Source organism: Etheostoma spectabile, chromosome 4, assembly GCF_008692095.1.
Source record: "Etheostoma spectabile isolate EspeVRDwgs_2016 chromosome 4, UIUC_Espe_1.0, whole genome shotgun sequence".
NCBI classification, from domain to species: domain Eukaryota; kingdom Metazoa; phylum Chordata; class Actinopteri; order Perciformes; family Percidae; genus Etheostoma; species Etheostoma spectabile.
In genome coordinates this window covers 26,462,568-26,481,148 of record NC_045736.1, presented here as the reverse complement: position 1 = coordinate 26,481,148, position 18,581 = coordinate 26,462,568, and the positions used below count along the sequence as shown (strand labels likewise).

At 40.7% G+C, this 18,581-nt stretch overlaps 1 protein-coding gene across 1 annotated transcript in view; it reads left to right on the top strand.

Annotated features, from left to right (window-relative positions):
* Window positions 1–12,999, top strand: part of LOC116687850 (cadherin-4-like) — a 211,308-nt gene extending 198,309 nt beyond the window's left edge. Inside the window, 6 exon segments of the mRNA XM_032513525.1 lie at window positions 296–438; window positions 5,926–6,162; window positions 6,925–7,158; window positions 7,761–7,900; window positions 10,396–10,560; window positions 11,082–12,999. Of these exon segments, the coding sequence (XP_032369416.1) occupies window positions 296–438; window positions 5,926–6,162; window positions 6,925–7,158; window positions 7,761–7,900; window positions 10,396–10,560; window positions 11,082–11,288 (1,126 nt within the window). The 3' untranslated portion in view covers window positions 11,289–12,999.
* The last annotated feature ends 5,582 nt before the right edge of the window (window positions 13,000–18,581 follow it).

Below are 18,581 nucleotides of genomic sequence, written 5' to 3'. Positions count from 1 at the left end.
CAGGTTTTCATCGGTCTTCATGCTAATGAGCTGCTACTATGATAAGCTTGGTGAACATATGTTCTGCTCTCCATGTCACTGTAATATTTCAAAGGTGCTTGGCTGGTATTGCTTATTATGGTAATGAACATTCAACCTGATAATGGGTACTTTGGATCCACAAATCAAAGATTCAGAGCTGCTGGAATTCATGTAATGGTTGGCTTTAAAAGTTAATATGTGGAATATGTTACCATATATTTGTGTTTGGATTAATTATCTGTCTTTCTGTCTCTGTGGATGTCTCTGTGCACAGATACTCCAAGCTGTCCGACCCGGCTAACTGGCTGAAGATCAACAGGACCAATGGTCAGATCACTACCATGTCCCTGCTGGACCGAGAGTCCATGTACGTCAAAAACAACGTGTACGAGGCCACATTCCTGGCCTTCGACAATGGTAAGTCCGGTAAGTCAGAATGACTGTGTGTGTCGGGATTATTTGATAAACAGAATGGCACATACAGCACAATATAGGCACTTTTTAGCCACATGTCTGTCGGTCCACCAATTCGGTCTAACGAAAAAATCTCTACATCCATTGGATCGCTATGAATGTCTGATACAGACATCCATGGTCCCCAGAAGATTCATCCTTTAGAAAAGATCTCAAGAAATATTGGATGGATTGCTGTGAAATTTGGTCAGCCTCAAGATGAATTGTTATAACTTATAACATCTAGTGCCATCACCAGGTCACAATTCTACTTTGTCCAATACTTTTGTTAATGTTTGTCATTAACAAAAGTATACATGTATTACTAAAAGCATTCCATCAGCCTTAGTGTTATGTTGTATTCAGTATTATGCTATTATTATATCAAGACGCATACACAACCAAGATGACATTGCATCTGCTAAACATCAGCATGTTAGCATTGTCATTGTGAGCATTTTAACATGTTGATTTTAGCATTTAGTATGTCAGCATGCAACCTGACATAGCCGCTAGCATGGATGTAGGCTCATGATGTTGTTCAGTTTTGTCATTTTTTTCACTGCGAAAATATTGCATCAGCTTCTTTTTAATGCCAATAACAACACATCAATCATCATCTGACTGAAAAGAAATCTGTTTGATATCTTTTTTCATCATCAGAATGAAAGAGCTGGGTTTGAATGTAGTGGGTGTCATAATGGGCCACAACATAGTCCAGTAACATGTCACTTGACATAACAGTGGAGGGTTACTTGCTACTGGTAAACAGTCAAATTTGCTACTGTAAGCAGTTTTATTCACCTCAGTACACCTCACATTGATTGTATAAAGTCACTAACACAGGTCTATCCGATGACAAAGGTTAGCTCCACTAAACTTACTATGATAAAAATTAGTAAGACTTCCCATTTTATTTAATATAAAATATTGTATTTCATATTTTTTATTTTTTTAACCAAAGCTACACAAACCCAGAGTAAAGAATTTAATGAGTTTAATGTGTTAAATATGTCACACCCTTGTTACTTTCCTGCCAGATACCCTATAGTGTGTGTGAACTGTAAATGAGTGTAATGTAATGTTCATATACCATACCATTTTAAGTATACTGTGCATAAATAAGCACCAACCTTTATTTCCCTGTGGATGAAAAAGGATTAAAGATAGGATCTGTTGATGAAAGTCTTAAATATCAGCCTAAGCTGCAACATTAAGCTTCCTAAATAAAACACTACAAATAGAGGTGTTTGGTCTCTGTGTACGTAGGAGGGACCCAGGTGTTTTTACTTCAGTGAGAAATGAGGGGATTGGTTGCCCTGAAGCACACCAACGTAAGTGTTGACTCGCTATTGATTCTGTAGCCCAGTGTCAACAAGGGGATATATTCCACTTTGATTGAAATTCTCTTTACTTATTCTACTCAAGCGAAGCGAAAAAAGCAGCAAAGCACCCAGCCAATCATAACCGACAGACCGTCAATGGGCCTTGGGGCCTGAGGCAACAGACCTTTACATAGTTGATGCACCAAGTTACTGTCTGACAAGGAAAAAGTTGAAACACAACACTGATGAACTACTGGGGTAAACTCTATCTATGCTACATTGCGTCAGGAGTTTTGTTAGGCTTGCTGACAGTCTGTGTACAGGGGTTTGTCAACTGAATATCAAGGCCTCAATATATCACTGCGGTCTGTTCAACAGAGCAGTGCACATACTTTCTTCATCTGTAGTTTGGGGCTGTAATGGTATGATCAGAAATGGTATCGATGAAGAATGATAATGGAAGACATAATGAGTTCCTTAGCTACCTGCATTTAGAGATACAGTAAGTACAAGGTCAAGAAATCAGCAAACTGAAGCAAGCATTGAAAAAATTAGTAACGTAGGCTACATTTACATCGCTAAATTTCTTTTGCTACGTTTACACCTCACATTCACACTGCTCTGGCATTTCAGTACGGTGGCCGACTGAGGCAAACGCACTGCAACTAAAAACAACAACAAGCAAATTAAGAAAAACATCTTCATTTATTTGACAACACACGCGCAGCATTTAGGAAACACACTGCAAATACACACAAGATTTCTAGATTGCTTTTGGCTCTATACTCCACTTAAAAAACAAAATGTAGCAATTGTAAATGTAGCCGTAGACTAACAGTGTTCCGTACAGTTGACCTTTTTCCGCAATTTGCTAAATAAATACTTCCAGGTAATTAATTAAATATACGTACAGGCCTACTTGTCATCTTAATTTTTCTCTCTCTCACCCCAAATTACCAACGAGACACCCACTGCATTTGTTCCTGTGTGGATTTACTTGGTCTTGCGGCCACAGTGCCTGACAATAAGGATGGGGAAGCAGAAGTTCCGACTCCAGCTTTAGAGGGGAGATGACTAGGGCAGTGAAAATGTACATTTTGACTTCATTTATGCTTCTCACTTTACTGTATTTGTATGAAATGATTATTCTTTTATTATAAGCTTTCAAATATTACCTTTTGTCAAATATATGCTTTGAAATGGTCATTTTTAACATCAATACCAGGCGATGACCGCTTGGCCGCACTGTCCGAGTGAAGCCAGAGCAGAAGTCTGTTCGCATGTCATCCTGCGCACAGTGTTAATGTTACAGCCATTTTATTAAATAGAGGGTCAAGTGGCCGGGTTGGTCCATTGGGTAGAGCAGGCGCACATGTACTGAGAGCTTTATGCCTCGACGCAGAGGTCCGGGGTTTGAATCCAACCTGTGACCATTTCCTGCATCTCTACCTCCTTACTTTCTCACCCAACCGTCTTATCAAACAAAGGTGGAAAAGCCAAAATAATAATCTTTATAAAAAAAATAAAGGGTTAATCTTGATTACGTCAATTGAGTATTTTTGAATTTTCATTGTTTAACAGATGAAACAATTTGCGTTGTTGATGCGAACACTGCTGGTTGCCTGTTGTCACTGTTGTGTTTTTAACAAGTCAAAAGCAGAGGCATTACTTTTCCCCACTTTTCTCAAAAACTATTGGTCCCACAAACATCAATCAATGAAAATCAGTCAATGAATGTTCTCCCGGAGAAGGAGCGCACAAACATGCTCCTCTGGCTCTTATCAACAGAGGAGTGCTTGCTGAGGTGCGCTGAAGGGCAAAAAGTGTACGGAAGACCGTTGGTCAATGCTACGTAATATGCTAAATGACTCTTTTTAGAATGGTATAATCATACAATTGGCAAATTATTACTGGTTGTTACTTGTAAAAAATACTTCAATATTAGTCTTTATCAACTTTCAGAGGAATGTTACTGTGTACTACAAGACTGAGTTAACGATTCTGATTAGTTACTGATTTGCATGTGTAAGGAGGCTTGTCAGGTGTTATGCATAACAGTGGGGCACAGTTCTTTACGTCAGTTTTCTTATTTTATTTGTGAATTTTCATACATTAGCTGCTCTGGCATATGTTGTTATTGGGAAAGTCCATGTCATGATATGGATTTTAACCATATGACTGAACGCTACTAATGCTTTAACTGGTTGAGGTGAAGCTAATTCCTTATGCAGTTTTGTAAATTACTTCAATTTTACCAAATGATCATATATAAGCAGATATGTTTTATGCGTAAAATCTGAATATACAAAGTAATTAGTAGTTATAGGGGTCACATAAATGTTGTGTTGCGCATAGTTGCCTTTAAAATCTAGTAGCTAGCCACCATCAATTAATGATGGCTGCATCTAATTACTACTAGATTTCTGTAGCTGCAGAAAGCTAATCCCACTCAAATGGTGTGCTGTTGGTTTTAAATCACACCGGAGTCTGTTTATCATTTTAACTCTGCCCATATGTGTATATCAGTAATTTGAACCACAGCCCAGTAAAAACAAACACTTTTAAACAAAAGAGATTATCATTCATGAGTCTTTCTTTCGTTGCCTTGTTCTGCACCATACCCACCCCTCTGCCAGCGCTTGGATAACTTAAAGATACTCAACACTTCACATCTTAAAGCTGTAATCTCAATAAGAAATAAGAAACAAACAAAGTGGAGCTTTTCTACTCAGCCTGATTTGGACCGCTTGTGTGTGCTTTGATCAGAATTGAGTGAGAATGGGCGCCCGGATAGCTCAGTTGGTAGAGCAGGTGCTCATATATAAAGGTTTACTGTACTCCTCAGCCCAGGTTCAACTCCAACCTGCGGTCCTTTGCTGCATGGCATTTCCCCTCTTTCATGTCTTCAGCTGTCTTATCAAAATAAAAGTAGCAAATGCCCCCAAGAAATAATCTTTAGAAATGATTGAGAGTAGGCTGGGTGCATGATTAAACAACCTTATAACTGTCACCTTTGGATTCAAATGTTGCTAAATCCTCATTGGTGCATAGAATACATGAGCACATATACATCAGCAAAGACTATCTGACATGTGAAATAACCAAAACCTTTAGACAGTCTTATGTTTTTGTAGGACACCATTGCTCAAAGTAACAAGCTGATTGAGAAAATGAGTTTTCAGGGCCTTTACAATTTGTATGTTAACAAAAACAATTAGATGCATTGATGTGTGAAGACCTTATAACGTGATGTTTGCCATTTTTCAAATGTCATTCTTACCATACCACTTTAATCCCAAGACTTAAATGTTTAACCTTATTACAAATGTTCGCACTGTTTTTGCGTTGCACAGCTTTAGACAGAACAGCATAGCGACAGCAAGCAGTGCACTGAAAAACTAACGAGGCGCTTATTCCCAGCACCATGTTATGCAGCACCAAGAGCAACAGAAACAGTGTGGCAGAAAAGCATTTCTTAGTCAGTCATGTGCTGTAATCAAAGCACATTTGCTGTTAATGCATAAAACATCAATGTGTCTCTCAACTTGATGGTTCTGTTCTGTTTCGTTTCTCGCAGTAGTGAAAATCCCTGAATAAGTTATGATGAGCTTGAGTTGCTGGGTGTAGTGAGGGGTTAGCGTTTGAGTCATTTCCCAGTGGGCTTTGGAGAGTGCAGATAACCACAATCTTTATGTAAGCGTTGTCCCCTCCAATATGAGTTTTGCCTCAGCCTTTTCAGAAAGCAGCCGGTTCTAAACACAAGGCCTAAAAAATGTATGTGTACTTTCATTTGTTCTGGCAGTTTTGTTTGGGTGCTCTGTACAAATGTACACAGCATTGCCCCTCCGCTTTCAGCATCTCAGTTAACAAAACAGATTTCTTCCCAATTGTTTCTTTGGCTATCCGCCTCATTTTCTCACCTCCACACACGCATCAGCTGGAAACAATGTAATTGAAATGGAAGGATTGTTTTGCTCTCTCTCAACTCCCCTTCACTGCTTTTTGCTCCATCTCCAATCATTTCATCTTTACTCCTCAGCCTCGCTGCCGTTCACTCCTCTCTCAATCGCTACGTTATTATCTCACCATCTCGTCCTTTGATCTCTTTCCTCTCACCTCCCCTCAGGCTCGCCTCAAGCCAGCGGGACAGGAACTCTCCAGATCTACCTGATCGACGTGAACGACAACGCGCCGGTGCTGATACCCCGGGAGGCCCAGGTGTGCGAGCGTGCACGCCCCAACTCGAGAGTCAACATTACAGCCTCAGACGCTGACGCCGACCCCAACGTAGGGCCCTTTGTCTTCGAGCTGCCTTCTTTTCCTGCAAGCGTTCGCCGCAACTGGACTATCTCCCGACTCAGCGGTAATTAAATGCTGTTCATTGTCTTAACTGTAGCTAGGATTCATATTGCAAATATTTGACCTACCCTTGTGATGTAAAATGAATGAAGAACAGTGTGTCGGAATAATATATTCAGCATCCCCAGCTGAATTAAACCATAAAGGTAACAGATGGGATGCAAAAGCCCTGTGCAGAATAACTGGCGACATCAATCAGGGAACCAGGGATTGCTGTAAGCTGCAAAGAAGTCCAAGTTTAACAAAATGTCTCACAAAGCTCACAGTGAGAGACGCGGGTGCTATCCAGTGTTGACGTACGATCTATCGTTTGTGACAAATGAGATCCATTCATCTCTCCGTCCCCCGAGCAGCCGATCTGTCACCAAATCCACCCAGATGGATGTATCACAGCAGTTGTCTTGAGGACAAATCTGATCACATACCTGGAAACTTCTCCCACTGAGGCCCTGCTTTTTCCTAGCTTGACTGAGTGGTAGATGCTGAAGGTTATACATTGTTTGTGTTTTTTACTTTTAATGCCTCCTCTCGTACATACACGTCAGAATGATTGCTCTGCAGTTTGTTTGGTTGCAGCTTTTATTTGGTATGTCATTCTCTCGTACCTACGCACATGATGACATTATATTCTGCAGTAAACAAAATGTAATTTCTCTAATCTTATTTTCCCCTTCTTCTTCTCCTTCTCCTCCTACTCATGTCTTAATGTTTTTTCTTTCCACTGTTTTCTCTCCATCATTAACACTATCTCACTCCCACTCTTCAGGTGACTATGCTCAGCTGAGGCTAAGGATTCCTTACCTGGAGGCGAGTGTGTACGAGATCCCCATCATCGTTTCCGATTCAGGGAACCCTCCTCTGTCCAATCGCTCTGTGATTAGAGTCAAAGTTTGTCCCTGTGACAATAACGGGGACTGCAGCGCCACAGGGGCTGTGGCAGCCGCCGGCCTCGGCACCGGGGCCATCATCGCGATACTCATCTGCATCATCATACTGCTCAGTGAGTACAACACAGTAGAACGTTCAAACTTACACACTATTGGGTTATTATATCAGTTTGTAATGTATCATGAAAATGACAAGATGTGGTTGTGTCTCAGTGTTGTAGTACTCAAGACCGGTCTTGGTCTTTAGACCAGTCTCAAGACCACTTTTTGAAGGTCTGGTCTGGTCTCAGTCTCAGATAAAGAGAAATCTGGATTTTATTTCAAGACTGGTCAAAACCACAGCTGCAGGCATATCACTACATGGCTTTTGCATTGTCTTAATTTTATGTGTTAACACCATTACTATGACTGTATGCAAAACTTCCTGCTTCAAATGCAACCAATAACTTGACTCATTTCTAATTTGGAATCTGTTACTGTTAATCTTATCTTCCCACCCCCTAATAACATGCACTCCAGAGAAAGTGAATGTTGCAGACAGGAGAAGCTATGGCTGTCTGGCACTGGTCTAGTCTTGGGTCTTGACTCAGTCTCAACTCCTCAAAGTCTTGGTGATGACTAGGCCTTGGTTTAGGTGGTCTTGACTACAACACTGTTAAGACTACAATGAACACCCTTTCTTTATGACAGCAGCTACTGTTTCTGTCTTTCACAGGCATGGTTCTGCTGTTTGTGGTGTGGATGAAGCGCAGAGAGAAGGAGCGGCAGGCGAAGCCCCTACTGATCGACCCTGAGGACGACGTCAGAGACAACATCCTCAAGTATGATGAGGAGGGAGGAGGAGAGGAGGACCAGGTATCATTTGACGATCATACATACAGTATATACATAATTGATAAAAGTCATAAAAAGCTGTTCACCAGCAGTAGGATCTTTGAAATATGCTATTGGTTTTAATAGAAACACACATCTTGTGTTTACAGATGGTATTTAAAGTCTCTTATGAAAGGTCAGGGATATAATGCTAGATTAGATAACTTTATTAATCTCCATTAGGGAAACTAGTTCGGTCACTCATGCACAATGCCAGGAAACAAAAAAGGTAAAACTAACACATATTCTAAGAGGACATAGTAGTTCAGGAGCCGACATAGCCACAAAATAAAAAATGTAAACAGTGTAGTTAATCAAATCGATTATCATCATGAATGCAACTAATGATTATTTCAATTATGAATTAATCTGCCGCTTATTAAACTTATTGATTAATTGTTTTATCTATGAAATGTCTCCACAGTGAGACAAAAATAGTGACACCGGCCCTACAGATGGTTGTTTTATTCATGGTTTCCGCAGGGTCTTAAAAAGTCTAAAAAAGTCAAAAATTATAAAATCAAAATTGTAGGCCTTAAAAAGCCTTAAATTCGTAAAATTATTGTGTTCTAGGTCTTAAATAATTTCTTAAATTGAACCTCTAATTCATATTGAGTTGTTTTAGTTCTCTTTTGTGATAGTCCAAATATAATTGGCTGTAAATGTACAGATCATTATCATTCTGTGTCACTTTTATTTAATTTGAATACATTTACTTACTTTGCAAGTACTTTTGTGACTCTGCATTCCGTTGTACTTGTACGTCTTGATATTGGTCTTAAAATTCATTCCTAGAGGTCTTAAAAAGTCTTACATTTTACTTGTTGAAACCTGCAGAAGCCCTGTTTATTTGACCATCAGTCCAAAACCCCAAAATATTCAATTCAAATCAAAGCTTACATCTGAAAACACTTAACTTCTTAAGAAAATGATATTCACTGAAATTGAGTAAGTACAGAACATTAGTTCATCTACCACAGCTGTAAATAGTCAAGTCAAGTCATTTTAATTGAATAGCACATTTAAACCGCTGACCCAAAGTGCTTTACAGGTAGAGCCTGTAAGGCAGAATCAGTATGCCTTAAAGATACATAATCAATAACTATGAAGATTGGAAAAGCCTTGGACAGCTGGACCGTGGACAGAGTCTGTAGAGAACGAAATGTACTTTTTAAAAAGGGAGTTAGACTTAGAAAAAGATGTTCAGGGTACAATCAGCTCTCTGCCGTACAAACGTGCTGGGGCTGAAAATACCGCTTGGCCCACCACCTCTCCTTATTATTTTCTAAATGAAAATCTTCAACAATGTTAAGCTTTGATTAATTCGGAAATGTACTTTTAATTATGCCATCTTTAATACTTGCTATTTTCCAACACCCACACACACCAGATGCGTAGCTCATAAACACATGCTAATATCAAATGGCTGCTGTGTTTATACATGTAGGGATCATTTCTTTCTAAAATACTTGTTTGAGGATTTATTCTAAGATCCTTGGGGTTTTGCCATTGGTACATTTGGCTGAGCTAAACCGGGCCATGCAGATTTGCATTTCGTTTACCAGATTTAGTAGGCAGAGCTGTGCGCGAGATGGTTTTTTTCCCCGAGTTGGGCAAAAGCACACATATCCAAGCAGGTTGCAGTAACTGCGGCCAACACGTGATGACCCCTCCTTCTCCTCCTCAAAGGTTGAGAGACCCTACCTAACTCATCTCTTTGCTGGAGTCCAGAGAGGTTTTAAAAGCCTCTGTGTGTCCAGCTCTCAGTACTTTTGTAGCTTCTAACTAAATCTCTGTGATTAGAAGTTTAGATTCTTGTCTGCATCACTGTTTATACTCTCAGATATCTAAAACAGGGATTTTATTGTAAAGAATTTATGGGAAATTAAATGTTTTTTTTATCGTTTTACAACCGCTCCTTTAACCACTACAGCCAAAAATTAGCCTGCTGCGCAACCGCGACGCACAGCTCCAGAGTCTCGGAACTTGTTTCTAACATTAGACCTCTATAAATTGTGGGTAATTCCCTCAGGCAAAGACTGCAGCACTGCAGATTTACAACCGGCTTAAAGGTTCGTTAGAAAGCCCTGTAGCACAGATGTCTCTGCAGGTCAGCCCTGAGCCCTCGCAGACTTAACAGGAATGCACATCAAAGTCTGTGAGTCTGTGAGGACGGACAATCAGACCAGGCCAAAGTTAATGTACCAACTTGATAACAGAGCTTGGTTCAAAACACAATGCATTTGCACTACTGTATTTAAAGAATCCCTATATTAGAAAAGGATTAATGACCTTGCTAAGTGACCCTATTGAATGCTTTTGTGAAAAAAAACACATTTTATCAAAGAAGCGGTAGTCAATAAATCATAAAAACAATATGTAGATTCAGCAAAAGTAGATAAAGGGTTGTGAATTACCAATTAAAAGGAGCAGAAAACGAGATTGAACTAACATTTCCCTCTGTTGCCTTCATCCAGGACTATGACCTGAGCCAGCTGCAGCAGCCCGAGTCTTTGGACCACATCATCAATAAGCCGGCGGGGGTGCGCCGGGTGGACGAGAGACCTGTGATTGCTGAGTCACAGTATCCCGTCAGACCCAGTCTGCCCCATCCTGGAGATATAGGAGACTTCATTAATGATGTAAGTTCAAAAATGAAGGAAAAATATGTTTTGGTGTAGCACTGGCTCCTTAACGGTTTCTGTTTATAAGCTGGACAGTATAACGATGTCCACGGACCTCATTGGCATGACTCATACAAGGGTTTACACAACATGAAGCGCTTTCCCTTTTTTCCCTCCAGAACTGTGTTCCCATCGACAGGGATACTGCTAGAAATATTTGTCCCGTGTACACAGCTCAGTGCCTGGCTCTGAAACAACAGCCAGACCATGATGAAACATTAAAACCCTAATGGGTGGCTGAGCAAGATGAGAAGGGGTTTATTGCAACTTTTACGGTCTGGCCAACTGAACGTTTTATGCTGTGAAAAATCCTCATCTCCATTATATTGTTGGTGAACAATGACTGGCCTAAATCCGGTGTTGCTAAAAGACCATCCTGATACACTTTATAGGTCTAACCACACGGAACAGGAAATACTGTAGAGAGGTTGAATATCTTTTTAAAAAAAAATTGAATCTGTCTGTCATTGTGTCTCCAGGGTCTGAGGGCAGCAGACAACGACCCCACAGCTCCTCCCTACGACTCCCTGCTGGTGTTTGACTACGAGGGCAGTGGTTCAACTGCCGGCTCCGTCAGCTCACTCAACTCCACCAGCTCAGGGGACCAGGACTATGACTACCTCAACGACTGGGGCCCTCGCTTCAAGAAGCTGGCCGACCTCTACGGGGGAGGGGACGATGACTGAGAGCGGAGCGGGGGGCTGGGTGGGGCTGCGGCAGGGGTTGGGAGAGGCGGGGTCGGTTGGATGGATGCTCCTAGAAACCACTGGCAGGGGCCAAGAACATGACACAGTCTCCATGGTAGAGGTGTGAGGAACAGACCCTTACACGGGCTGTGTTAGTTTGCTCACAGGGACCGAGCCCGCAAAGATGAATTTCCACTGCAACGCAACTGTATTCTGGCTTTATATTTTGTGGCGAGTTTGTAGTGTTTTCTTTTTTCTTTTTGTTGTTGTCTCACCGTGCTGGACCCGGCGCTCTCTGGGGATGAATCAAGGCGGTCGTGAGAGACACGTGTAGTGAATTTGTGCTTTGATTGATTTTCAAAAACGAAACCATCTCTTGCTTTAGTCTCACACTGAAGAGAATGTTTATGGGAAGACGCTCTCTGACTCTCTCTTTCACTCTGTTAACTTGAATTTCCTTAGAACAGAAGCACTGTCTTTTTATAAAGTGCCTTTTGTGGTGTGTTTTTGTATCAGACTCCTGCTATCTCAGGATCGGTTGCCATTCGTGCAGTGCAGTGGAGGCGTTCTCTTGTCGCCACCCTGCGCTCCTCAAACCAGCCCTGCCTGTCAATCTCCTCTCCCCTTTATAGTGGTGCAGATTACAAACCCCAGCAGGCAGTCCCAGGAGAGAAGGACACATCCAGGGCAGACTTTCGGACATCATAACCCAATGAATTATGGCCTAAAAGAAGCCAATAACAGTTTAACAGTTGTTGTTGTGTGGAAGATAACACTCTTCTCCAAGGACCTGCTCAGTTTGACATACACAAGCATCACCTGTCGACACACTGACATTGTGTGAGACCATTTTATACATGTGGGGGTTTTCTAATTTAGTGGAGAATGCCTGCCTTTCCTCTGTGGACTCATGCAATTAGGAGCCTTTATGTTGAGATGCTTGCCTGCCCTGTATGGTTTTGTGTTGCTTTCTCCACAGTGTAAAGCTAATGGCATGATCTGATCAGTCAGACAATGTAAGAAAGTGGAACTTGAAATGACTTGGAACAAAGGCATCTAAGAAAGAATTTTTTTTGTCGCCTTGAACATTCCCGTTTTTTATAGGCCAACAAAACTATTTAAAGGTGCATGATTTTTTTTTCCTGAAAATGTTTTACTCAAAGCACTTGTTACTATGTGGTGAGAATGTGAAAATAGTCAGCGGAAACTATATAAATATACTCTGTATAAAGACACTGACAAAATAAAAAAAACTGTAAGATACCTATTTTTGAAGTATTGATGACATAAAAGTTGCTGCTCTTTCTCTAGCTCGTCATCGGGCTTAGGGGATTTTTTGGCCCATTCACTTTTAATATGTGGATATTTTTGTTTCTTTGTTCTCTGTTGAAGCATAATTCCATTTTTTAAGACGCCTGCTTATACATGTTTTGTTTCAGTTTTGCTATTCTTTTCTTCTAATGAGATTGTGTTCTTTAAAATGCTTTGTTATACTCCTTTTATATGTGAAAACACAGCCCAACTCTTTTCACTCTGTAATGTCTCTGACAGACGTGTTCCTTCTGTTGGCCTCTGGCCTCGGGACAGTGGAAGGTTCATTAGCCATGCCTGCTGATAGTTGTTCTATTATTCAGTGTCCTGGGATTATTTTATTCATTCATCTAGATACTGGATGTGTGCTTCAGAAAATAAACAAAACATGTTTTGAAAATGTGCCACCTTTTTTTGGAATATTCCCTACATTCATTATCTTCAGGTGTATGCTGATGTATTTGTGTGTCAATGAATTTATAATGTCACTCAAAGCTTTAAAATAATAGTGGGCCTCTGTGGTCTTGTTTTGAAAATCATTACCTAATATAGCTTTATCTCTATTAGCGTAGACTTAAAGCCACTACGTGTGGGAATTTAACATTTCTGATGGTTTTTTTGCCCCAAGTGTTAGCATTAAAAAAGATAGCCCACCACATGGATTAACCAGGGAATACTGATGATGAATGATCTGAAAGCAACACAGAGACTGCATCAGTTTTCACCCAGCTTGTGTAATCTTTCTGCAAAATGCCATCAGACTAGTTAGCAAAAATATCATAAAAGTTCCACACATACTGGCTTTAAATTCACTGCTTTCCCTCCTTTTTTGTTCATGAAATGATCGGATTGTATTTGCACTCGGACTGATTGCACCTTCTTTATATTATGCAGTCGAATAATGTTATTTTAAGTGTTCCCTTTGGAATCAGGCAGTTAAGCTTTGACCCTATTGTTTGGGTTTGGCTTTGTTTTCTAATGAAACACCCACTATTCATCCTTCTATATCATCTCAGAAGACGGAGTAGGAGAGGTCAGGATATATAGTTGTGTCCATTCCTTTGATTTCAATTAGTCAGCTGAAGCACCAAAAATCCACTGGGGACTTAAAGGGATATAATCCTCTCCAGCTGTGTGTCTATCAATTAGCCACACCATTAATCCCCACGGCTTAATCTCATTAGATAGAGCGCTTTTAATGAGACACCCGGAGAGAAAGCAGTAAGGCAGGCGGTAAGAAAGAGGGAGGAAAAATGAGGTGGTGGCAAGATCCAGGTAGGCCGTGTGGAGAGGTGATTACAAGGATGGAAGAGAGGGTCAGCAGAGAGAGGGGGGGAGGATTCGCGCGCAGCAGGGACAATGCATAACATTTAGAAAATGGTTTGGGGAAAAAAGGTTACAAATGAGGTAATGAAATAGAGTGATACTTAATCGTGTGTTGTCCATTATGGCCAGAAATTACAGGAGTTAGCAATGGAGGGGGAGAGAAGACAGTAGAGGTGAACAGAGCTGATGAGCATAGTGGACTAGTTAATGAAAGGTCTTTTATTACTCATCTACACTAGAATGTCCCAGTAATGAGAACATGCGGTAATAAACCTAAGTTCACTTTTGCTGTAGTGAATAGTGATTTTGCTATTTACCATGGCAGAATTGCAGACCTATGTTAATAAGAGACTCATTAGAGGTGGGCTCCACCGCTCTGAAACAATAATCAAGTTACTTAAAGGTCGTCTTGGTCATACCCAGTCGGCAGATAAAGAGATTAACTTCAGATAAGGTTCCTTTGATGAGCACTGGCTTTCCCTGTGGCAGACAGGCGTAGTAAATGAAGAAAGCAAACTCAAGTTGCCCCCTTGATAAATGGAGTATATACTGAGAGCTTTGCTGCTGGCTTTCAGCCAGTGCCTTGTGTGTTGTAAATAAAGTTCTTTTCTTCAAACATGTCCAAGTCTGGCTCTTTTAATTTCCTCTTTATATAGCCAGTGAGTCTCTTGGGTCGGTGCTGAGAAAAACCCCACCGGATGTTGGTTCTGATGCCGGCTGTGTGATCAACTGTTCCTAGTTTAGTGTTGGATGTTGCTATTCAGCAAAGGTACCGCCCAGGACAGGCTGGCTCTGCCGGCTGCTTTTCTGCTGACAGCACTCTCAGCATCCTGCTATTTCAGGGCTCGGTCTAAAACGAGATCAAAGCAGCAGAATAAATTTGATGTTCCTGCTGCAAGTGGGGGAGAGAACATCTACTGTTTAACGACCAGCCATTTATGATATGAATTGCTGGTCCAGCGGAAACACTTTGCTGTTGCCAAGACAGGGTGCTTACATCCGTCAGGGATGAAACACTGTCTGTGCATTAACAAACAGAATTTGAAAAGAGAATTTCCTTTAAATCATGATTGCTTTTTTGTGGAGTATCTTATCAATGAAAGTCCTTTATACTCTCCTCCATTCATTTGACAGCTATTGTTACTGTCAGTGAAATAAATGCACTCAGTGAAGTAACTATTATATATAGTATATGTAGTTTGTAGTATTATATTATATATATATTATGTATTATAGTAGAAAGACTGAATTATCAACTGGGTCAAGCAGGTATGCATAGCGATGAGGTAATGGATCTGTTTCTGGCTATGTAAGATTAATAACTGGAATATGACCCTGATGAAACAAAGTTGACTTTGTATTAGCCACCAAGATGAATCATTATATTGATGTAGGTTTTGCAATGTGTTTTATAAATGAAATAGACTTATTACATACCTGCCTAGGAGTAAGAAAGCCAATTCAGGATCCATCTCCATCCCCGTCCCTTTTGCCTTTTTTTGGTCTTCGATCGGTCGCTTCCAGTATCAGCCATGATAACCACCAAATATAACGACAAAAATAAAATTCTCCGGAGAAAAATCTCCTCCTGCTTCCTTTTAACTGGTTCATGACTTCTCACTGCAAAACCTGACTAGGAAAATGCAAACACAGGCTCTGCATGACCTGAATCCTTTCGTGGGGAATCAGAGTGATATACAGAAATATGCAGGACAAAGGTCTATTTCACTCTCAAATTTTATGTTCCTAAATTAAGCTTTTTTAAACAAATGACCATGCAGTTGCTGACACACGGCACTTTTATTCCAGCATGGAAGGACTGGTTAATTTCTGCATCACTGGGCAAATAACTGAGCTGCTTACCAGTTAATGTATTAATAATTCATAACACTGAGACAGGATGTATGAGTGCGTTCACTTGTGATACATAAGTACATTTTGCTGCTTATACTTATGTGGTTGTTCTTCAGCAAAATTCTTCAGGGGGCACTGCACCTCCACCTTTACTCGAGGAATTCAGCATGGTGAAAGACACTATTGTGTTGTACAATGGGAAATGTATTGAGTGTTTTTGGAAGCACACCCAAACTGAGGACACAAAGTGGGGCCATCTCGGCCTCTGCCATTTCTTTTTTGCGAGACCCCCCAGCTGTACGGAGGTGCAATATTGATCTTGGACTTGTACTTTTTATAGATAATTTTCCCATTGTGAAACATACTTGTATTTATGTAAATGACTTCCACTGCTGACAACTGAACCCTCTAATTATGAGGTGTAAAACTATGCTCACACAACTGCTTCAACTATCAGTTATACATCATGGGATTGCCCTTGTGTTATTTGTTCAGATCCTCAACACAAGTCCATGAAACCTGTGGTGCTGCTGCTAAAGCTCTTTCAGGATCGACTTTCAGTGTGTGATTACATGCTAGAGTGCAGTTGTAAATTCAAGCTGCATCCTCGAGCAGAGCAGCTGCTCTAATCAACTGGATGTAATTCTTCACCTTAGCCACTGGTTAAGTGCCTTCCCCGGGACACTGGCTACATGTCTAAATGTTAGGAGATGATTCCTTCGCAGCCAAGTCAGTCTCTGGTGTCCTTCAGGGTGCAATCAAGCTTCTATTCCCATCTGCCCCTCCATTTCCCTCTGTCAGCATCACTTCAGGAATCCAGACCAAAGCTTACGATAAATAATAGATATACAGAACACTCATTAGTATAAATAAATAATTGACCGCCACACGTGTGTAACAGAATTAATCTTGTTAATGTAATGATGATAATACAATAACATGACGGGGAGGAATAACAACCTATGTTATCTGGCCATGTGCCCAATGTAATCTGACTAACTGTAGCTTGATGACTTTGTTTGTCACAGAATGTACACCGTATGTACATAAACTCCTGTCTCCATCCTAACAGCATCACGTTCATATGTGAGGTGAATTTCTTGGCTCAAAGCTGGTAATTTACATTCCTTTTTAATGTTCTATATTTATTCTTTCTTTCCCCAGCAATAGTTTTTATTGAGAAAAATAAAAACATTGTTTTTACATCATAGACCTTTCTCATCTTTAGTCTTATGTATAGTTTTGCAAATATATAGTGTATGAGCACAAACTAAATTAAATATAAACTAAATTAAACAATGACTAAAAAAATAGTACCGAGTTAAATAAAACATATAAGCAAGCAAGCAAACAATACAAAAGGGGAAACCATTTGAATGGATTACCATGACATTTTGTGCAGTCATTTCTAGGTATCCTCTTGCTTTTTACTCTAGAGCCACCATGAGGTTGTAAAGTCATACCAACTACATTCCCTATGAGTTTTGGTTCAAATTTTCACTTATTCTGAGAAATACCTCAACTGCAACAGAATGGATTCCCACTACACGCAGTCTCCCCTGGTAAATGTTATCATGCTAACACGCTAAGCTAAGATGGTACCTGCTTAAAGGTGCTCTAAGCGATGTTGGGTGACGTTACATCTTTTTGACGTTAGAAGTATTTTCAACCAAAACTAGACTAGCTTGCCCCTCCCTCCTCCTCATCCTCATTCTCCTCCCATCCCCTCCCCCAATCCTTCTTGTCGGTTATTGGCCGGAACGCTGGAACGCTGTTAGTGTATGCTTCGTGGTGCAGGTGGGCAGTTTGCCTTTTGTAGACCCTGGGCTGTCTTTTTTTTTACAGTGTTTTGAGGACAGGCAGCTCGTGGACAGTGAGGAGATCTTTGCTGTTTGTGGCAACAAATGTTCTAGCCTTAAACACGTGTGACATCACTTAGAGCACCTTTGACATCAGCATTTTAGCATTGTCCGCAGAGTTAGCATTTAGCTTAATGCTTTGTGAGGCTGTGCCTAAGTACAGCCTCATAAAGACACGTGGCTGTAGAATGTTTTTCAATGTCTGCCCTCCATCGTGTAGCCTACTTACTACCACACTGGACACTTACATTAGTCAAGCAAGTTGTTAAAAAGCTCAGAGGATAATAGTAAGATCAACTCACTGATTGTTGACTGCATTTAGTGAGATCAGTTGGTTAAAATGCAAAAAGCTGTTTTGACTTTTACATCAGCCTATGTCATGTAGAGTCTGGCACCTAGCTTGTTTGTTCCTGTGTGTGTAAATGCGTGTCACACATTTCACTGTGTAAACCAAAGGTGTGTGCGCTCAACACATTTTGGTGCCTGTCCTACCTCATGCAGGAGATGACTTTGTAAATGGAGATGCTCTTCTCCTGTGGGCTGACAATGCTTGCTGCTTGACCTGATTCAGCTCCATTAAAGAGGCCAACAGGCTATTAACCCCTGCGTCAATATCTCACAGGTTTAGCTCTGCTTACAAACCCATTTCAGCAGCAGTCATAAACATTGGCCTTATTATAGTATCTCCGGGTGAAAGCAGACTGCCCTGGTCGACCCCATTACAAAAGTGTCCGGAAGTCAACATTAACCTGGGTGGAACAAGGGTTAAGGCACGGAGGAAATGGACTTGCAAGGAGGTAAAAACTAATGAACTGTTGTTGCATGACATATTTCAAGGTGTGATTATTCAGGAAAGAGCTGAAAAGCCTTCTCTTTCATTTCAGGATAAAACTGGTTATAGGCTCCTGGATTTGTGCATCTTAATGAGTGATAAAGTGCGGCG